Source organism: Branchiostoma belcheri, unplaced genomic scaffold, assembly GCF_001625305.1.
Source record: "Branchiostoma belcheri isolate BF01 breed outbred unplaced genomic scaffold, Haploidv18h27 scaffold70, whole genome shotgun sequence".
Classification (NCBI taxonomy): Eukaryota; Metazoa; Chordata; class Leptocardii; order Amphioxiformes; family Branchiostomatidae; genus Branchiostoma; species Branchiostoma belcheri.
The window spans coordinates 725,383-733,439 of NW_017804354.1; the positions used below are offsets into that span (position 1 = coordinate 725,383).

Here is an 8,057-nt window from a genome sequence, read left to right on the forward strand (position 1 = left end):
ACAGCTGTTCATGATCAATGGGCGGGAGGAACTCAAGCAAAATGCCACCGATCACCCATTTTCAGTTCCTTCGCATCGTAACATTTTCTGTACAAAATCTTGGTCAGACCAGTCTTAGAATATGCTGACATCGTTTGGGATGGTCTGACTAACCGTGACCAAAGGTCTGTCCAATCGGTTCAATACCGATCAGGCAGATTGATAAGTGGACACCACGGGATTCCTTACCCCTCCCACCAATCTCTCTACTCTCAGTTAGCGCTCCCTTCACTTAGTTTTCGTAAGTTCCACACAGTAACCACCTATTACCAGGACATCCGCAATACATTCTAGATACCCCCTCAGTAACGGAAACAACCTTTGTATACAAATCCCCAAAAGTTGTAGAACACAGAACACCTTCCTCCACAGAGCCACCCTTTTATGGAACTCCCTCCCAATTAACATACAATCAGCACCTACACTCTCTTCTTTTAAAGCTTAAGTATGGAAATCCCTTGGGGATCCATATTCTGCTTAATTAAATTAAATTTGTATCAAACCCTTATAGATATATACATAATAATACATATTGCATTTTTGTATCTCGGCAATCATGTATATACCAAGACTCTATTATTGTATTTTTAAAATGTATGTATACTATTAACCATTGTACATAATTGTATATTTCACTAAGCATGTATTTTGTAAATTGTAATATGCATTCTATGTATGTCTAATAATTTTCATCTTTCCCCCAGGGTGTCCCTTAGGCCATGTTGATTTGATTATATGGATGACATCCGCGCGCGCATGAATTTTCGGCCGTTTCGAAAAAAAAAGTTTTCAACCATACTGTAAATCATACAGAACAGTTGCAAAATGAGCAAAAATATACCATAAGTTACAAAAAATTTAATAAAAACTATACCAATGTCGTAGAATGCCAAAATCAAACGAAAAAAAGACGAAATTGTAAAGAAATGAACTTGAAGACTAGATTATTCGCCAAACCATATTCTGTGCCATTTGCTTAACCCTCATGACCACGTAGATTTCATAATGAAAAGAACTTTTTTTTTGCAAAACTTTTTTTTATTCGCACGCGCGCATCAGTTTTGGGGTTTTGGAGGATGCCATCCATATAATCAAATCAACATATCCTTAGTAATAGTCTTTGACTAGTTGGGACACCCTGGCTTCTTTGTAAGCGAAATGAATAAATAAATAAACAAGAGTTCCACGATCTCATACCTTCGCCAGATGATGTTAACCCTTGCGGTTGACGAATTATACAATTTTATTATATAATTGATTTCGCAAATAAGAGCGTCATTTGCATGGATTACATCAGTTGATCATATTCTCTACCCAATGGCAGCCTTATCTTAACAAAATAGGCTATTCTAGCACTTCCTCATAAATTATGCAAATGAGTTCATAATGTGAATAAATTATCTTCATTGATGTTCACCTTCACTTAACTTCCAAATACGGCAAGTATGAAATTCCCAGCAATTACAACTATGAAATTATAACAATTTTCCATTAATTATGTAAATTAGGTCTTCATTTACATAATCTATATCCTCAGATGTTTTTCTAGTTCTCAATTACATGTCACAAGTGTTTCAAAGTCCTATAATCGAACGAAGCAGATTTATAGAATGTCCTCATTAATTATGCAAATTAGCTCCTGATTTGCATAATTATCATCTGATTATGTCAAGTATCACTTCAGCTACCTACATACCAAAAATCATGACAATCCGTCAACCGGTTCTTGAGTTATCAACCTTCGGAGATTTTTCAAGAAATGCTCCTGCAGTTCCAGAACAAGCTGCTAGGAGGCCCAAACTCATGTCACTTCTTCCCCACTTCAAGAGCTATCTACCAACCAAAATTCGTGACCCTAGCATGTCCAGATCGCGAGATATCAAAACCGGAAGTTCTGCTGCAGTACCAACAAAAGCCGCCAGGGGGCCCAGAATCTAATCATTTCTAGGTCTCATCACGACCTATCCACCTACCAAGTTTCATGACAATACATATTAAGGTTCTTGAGTTATGCTGTTCACAAACAGACAGACAGACAGACAAACAGACAAACAGACAAACGCTACTGAAAACATAACCTTCTTGGCGAAGGTAATAAATAAACATTTTCTGAAGTACTTTTAAAAGATGCATAACTACTTGGTACAGTGATAATCTGCTCTACCCTATCGTCTTTTACACTGCGAATGGCTTAAATTTGCTTAAATCCCAGGCTGAAAAAAGAAGAAGACATCCTTTGTGTCTTAAATTGGTGAAAACATCTGTGCAATGGGGGGAGGGGACTCAAGCAAAATGCAACTGATCTGATAGGGGAACAAGAAGTAGAATATGCTGGAGGGTATGAAAATGGTACATTGGATACATACACTCTCCACGTTCCATAAACTCCTGACTACTGGCAAACCTGTTACTATTTACAACAAACTACGTAGAATCAACAACACACATCAACACAACACACGACTTTCACAGGCGGGAGGCTTTAGACTACCAAAACCCAGAACTTCCTCTGCTACTAGGACATTCCTGTACAGGTGCACAAAATCCTACAACACTTTCCAACAACACATCAAATTGTTTGTATCAGCATACCAGTAATAACTTAATTATTTTAATAACGTGATTGTTTGATGTTTAGGGTGCAAACAAAATGAAACGGCAGGCTGGATTTGGATTTAGTTTTAGGAGACAAATGCGGGGTGTTGTGGAACTGGGGTCATGTTGGGATAAATGTGTACATGCGCATTTATGTGCACTAATAATCATAACCTGCTCAACAGCGCCACCTTCCGAGAAAAAATGCAAGGCATCATAGAATGTAGCCTCTTACTGGTGCCAGTGTTTTCAGGAACCTGCTCAACAGGGCCACTGTCCGAGAAAAAAATGCAAGGCATCATGGAAGTAGCCTCTTGCTGGTGCCAGTGTTTTCAGGATAAGTTTGTGTTTGTTTGTACTGATAATATTATTGATACCACAAATTTCCTAATTTGAATATAGGTGGTATACGCTGACACGATGGTGGGTCCGTGTACATCCGGGTTCTGGAGATGGATGGTTCTGGTGCTGATAGTGATGACCGCATCAGTGACTGGACAAGGTAAGTTTACATTTCCTCCATATTAAATAAACAGTCTAGAACCGTTATTGAACCCATTTCCTTTTTCTCGGAGCCAATTGCACAAAAATGCAGTCCAAGTACTTTCGGGTAGGCTTTCGCTGCAATCACTTTTCAAGCGCCTTGGATGCTTATTCTAGAACAATCGATAATATAAAGCAAACAGAAAATTCACTGTTTTTGCATATGATAAAACATTGTCAAAACAAGTCAAATTGTTGGCAAAGTAATAAAAGCGCCAAGAAATGTACTTTTTAAACTTACAAGACCCATAATTTTAGATTGCTGTCGTCTTTGAAAAACGCCCAACACAGACTGAGATTTTTGCCTTGCTCTCAATTTAGGACGTTTTAAAGAGGAGTTGAATTTGTTTATGTTGTCATTGAAATAAAATGTTTGCACGCACGTCATGCCGCGTGGTTAATGGGATACATGATATCCGCGTAAACGTTAAACAAGAATTACGGTAACCAATAATAGACGGCAGTCGCTTCGTTATGATACATATCCAATTCTAAATTACGGCAAAGACGTACTGTCGGTCTATATTTGTGAAAATGTGGACTTTTCTCTGTTAGGCGGTACCCATGTATGAAGCGGGTTTACCGTAAATGACCCCGAAATTAAATCCACGTTCAGTTCGAATTACGTCACATCAAAGGTGATTCTGTTGCAACACCCGCCCTAAATCTAGACAACACAATAATTTCTACTTCCTTGTATGTTTGCTACTGCATGGTGAGTTTCCCTCAGTCATAGCGTTGGCTAATATATTTTCGTCATTTCTATGTTCTAGCCTATGATTTGCTTTTATTCTATTCAATGTGTACACATATTGATTTTGCTGCCTTACAATTATTGTGCTGATGCTGTTCACTTTCAACTGGTTAAGGTGTCTTAACTGATTGATTAATAAAACTTCGTAAAAGTGGGATATGGATATTTACTTGCATTGTTGTCTTGAAGGCAAAAGAAATAACTTAACATCCAATTGGGCAACAAAGAAGTGCTAATTTATCTAATCAACAATAGTTTTTCATTGAGGGCACACGTGTACTACGCTAACTTCTAACACAGTACATTTTAGGCACAGGAGGTTTTATCGTGAGGGCTCAGTCGACTGGATATGAAGATCCCGGTGCGTTAGATGACGAATTCAGAAACAAGTCCTACATCGTCAGTAATGGACAGGAAATCAGAATTCATCAAAATGGTAAGAATATATAAAAGTTATTATTGTGCATTTTTGTTTTTTTATTGATGGAACCTTAAAGTTTTTTTTTCTTTTTCCAACACTCAGTATGGTTAAGATAGATGTTTCTTTCTGAGTGTTCTGATAAATGATCTTTGAACTTTCTTGTGTAATTACCTCCATTTAAAAATGAGGCACTTTCGGTCCGTCTGTGTGTGTCTCTGAGTGTCTGTGTTTTTGCATAACTTAAGAAGGTCTGGGAAGACTGTTATGATATTAGGTCTTCGGAAGGCAAAGGTCTAGATCGAATATGGGCAAGCAAAGTGAAATTGCAACTACCATTCTATTTCTACAGAAGCTACAGGGGAGGGGTAAAAAACGTACCGTAACGTTAGCAGTAATGTTGTCTTATTGTTTGTTGAAATATGAAAAACATGAGTAAATGTCAAAGGTTCAAAGTGTGTATCCATGTGTTGCTAAGGCGACCAACACCCACTTTGCAGTTTTAAAACTCCGTTCGAAGTACTTTTCACTGACATGCATTATTTTCATCCATTTGAGCACTGAGTAAATTTAACAGGAGATATTAATCTGATATATTTGACACCATCAGTTTATCCATATGGAAGAGGGCATCAGGCGTTTATTCTAAATGAGCGGACCGGAGAAGTTATCGACAAGGCTGTTTTCGACACCCATGTGGGAGGCACTGAAGCGGCGGGACAACTAACGACATTTTTGGAAGGCGCTGCAGCGGTAAGCATAGTCGATATACTCCGACAAAAGGTCTGATGTAGATTGGTCTTTCATAATATTGAGTTTTTGTTTCAAAACGTCACATAGGGTTCAACGAGGTCATACCTTATAAATGTTTTTCAATCATTATAGAAATGAGATACTCATGAATCATGAATCAGATACTCATTGATTATATCAGTCATGTTTTCCACCTACTGACAGTAAGTGTTGTATTCACAGAGGTTAGTCAGGGTATTCACATAAACTATAAAATGAGGTCACGCTCTGAATGAGTATTAAATGTTTGATAATTTTTACAATGTACTAAAAGTACAAAGTATACAATTCTTTCTTACAACTATAAAATTAAAGCGTTTTCACATCGATTCTTCGTTTACCTACTTTAGATCTGCCGATGATCATCCCGTTCTCAATTACAAGTTTGAATAGCCATATCATGAAACCATGGAGTTGTGTCCTTTACTTCCACAATTAAACGCAACAGATTATTGGATCTACTGACTGCATGATTTCCATAATGGTATTCTGATTATGTTCAACATCACTAAAACTTCCTACATACAAAAAATTACGATGATTTGTCAACCGGTTCGTGATTTGCTATAGTTTAAAGATATTTTAAATGTCCTTGTCGGTCCAGAACAAGCTATTAGGATGCCAAATATCAAGACAATATATCTGAGCCTTCTAGAGTTAACCTATTGACACGCACACAGACTGACGCACACACACACACACACACACACACACGCACGCACACAAACGCACGCATGCACACACACACACACACACACGCACACACACGCACACACACGCACACACACACAAACACACACTACCGAAAGCAGAACTTTTCTGGCGAAGGCAGTTAGTAGTAATGATTAACTAACTTAACTCTGTATGCCTTCTTTTTCAAAATAAATTGTTAAAAATCGCTTGCACAGCTTGCAGTTTGTTTTCCTGTTGGCAAGTGCATTGGGTTTGGGAACATAGACGTAATAGTATACTTAGCTCAATAACCTTTACGACCTTTGGATTAGTTGATGTCTTAATTAAACATTAGCTTAGATGAAGTTCCGGCATGTTATATTTCTTGCTATTGGCCCTCATATCTCTTTCATATTTGCTCCTATATCACTGCAGGGACGGATCCTAGCTATCGTTGTTCATGACAGCAGCTCCGCCGCACAAGTCAACCTAGCTCCGTACGGTTCTACAATTATTACAACTGCTGCACTAGGTAATCTCCTTTTAATCTCTTATCTAAAACAAAGCATTACTTTAGAGCTATGTAAGACTAAACATCATTCTCACTTCAGGTACATTTTTTTTTTTGGTACGATTGGAGAAGATTACACAAATCAAGGTAAAGGAAACTGTAATTCTGACTGAGTCAGCAACAGTATTGTGACGTCTTTGGATAAATTATTTTGTATTTGTCTTTCATCACCCGACTGTTCTTGATGGCAGCGAGTTCCACTCTATAATATTTCTAGCAAAATGAGTTTTTGAACACCTTAATCCTTGGTTGAATATCAATTCAACATTTTATACACTGTTAACGTTATGCGGTGTTGGTAAGCCAGATTTTCTGTACTCATATTTTGTAGCGTTAGTTGATAGTCGTGTATTTGAAAGATTGAATGTATCCCATGATACAGGGTACAGGGAGTCATATGCCATGATTACTCAGAAGGGAGCAAAACCATCTTGGTTCGTGGAAAAAAAGAGCGCAAGAGGTGCTGGTCCAACTGTTGTAGAGGCTTATATACCAGGTAATGAAAATATTATTCTGTTCTTTCTTTGAACTGTATGCGTTAACAATGTCTTTCTATCACTATAATTACAGCCATATAAAAATGTAAAGTCATCACCAATAGATATAGATAACATTCTGGTAGAAGACACAACGAAGGTCCTCGAATTTATATAAGGTTAATGCAGAGATGATCTGCAAAATCATCTCTTGTTGTGCTAAACGTTTTCATCACATTACCATGAGGCAATTAAAAACGCTTTAAGTATTATAGGTAGGTATAAGGTCACTGAATTCTTATTTTATCTTGCTCTGGGTTTACAATTCTTTTCCAAATGCAATGCAGCTTAAGAAGTTATCATGACAAAAGTTTTGGGTGAATGGCAGAAACATTTTTATCAAGCCACAGCACATGTTTCCTTTCCCACAGCGTGTCCAATAGCAGGCTACGGCAGTTTTAATGGAGTTTGCTACAAGGCCTTTCCTTACCCGAAGACGTACGCTGAGGCTAGACAGACGTGTGCGGCAGACGGGGGACTGCTAGCCGTGCCGAAGAATGACGCCATCAACACTTTCATCTACAATCTGGCAGGAGGTGGAAATCAACATCGTTGGATTGGTTTGACTGACGCCACGGTCGAAGGGCAGTGGATATTTGAAGACGGTGAAACCCTGTCGTCTACCAGCTATACCAACTGGGGCCCCGGTGAGCCGAACGATTTTGGTGGTGGCGAAGACTGTGGCGAAATGCGTGGTGCGCTATGGAATGATGCACCCTGCCAGAACGCCCGGTCATTCATCTGTCAGCTATCTACAGGTATGTATTATGATTGTACTCCTTATTTTATTAGCCCTCATCTCGCCAGACCTGCTTTATTATATTTGTCACAGTCCCTAAGACTAGAACAAAATGTTGCAAAATCAATTTCCTTAGGATGTCTTATTTAAAAGTCAAGTTTATTCATTTGTTTTTTTTTTATTCGTCAAAACATCAAAACAAAACAAGGGCAGTGTGGCGCTGCACTCAAGTTTATAACGTATTTTAGCAGCGCCACACAACAAATACACAAATTTGACATATTCGTGCCCCGAAGTCCCACCACCCCAAGCCATTAATAATTGTAACAAAGTTATTAACATTGTTGAGCTGGAGTGGCTTCAAGGATTGTGTATTGACCTCCTATATCTCATTGGTA

The 8,057-nt window shown here is 38.3% G+C and overlaps 1 protein-coding gene across 1 annotated transcript in view; it reads left to right on the forward strand.

The window, feature by feature from the left end:
* The first annotated feature begins 3,054 nt into the window (after positions 1 to 3,054).
* The window catches only part of LOC109484794 (coadhesin-like), a 7,659-nt gene continuing 2,656 nt past the window's right edge, over positions 3,055 to 8,057 (forward strand). The window contains exons 1-2 of the mRNA XM_019788157.1: positions 3,055 to 3,136; positions 7,292 to 7,567. Of these exons, the coding sequence (XP_019643716.1) occupies positions 3,055 to 3,136; positions 7,292 to 7,567 (358 nt within the window). The remainder of the gene's footprint in view (positions 3,137 to 7,291; positions 7,568 to 8,057) is intronic.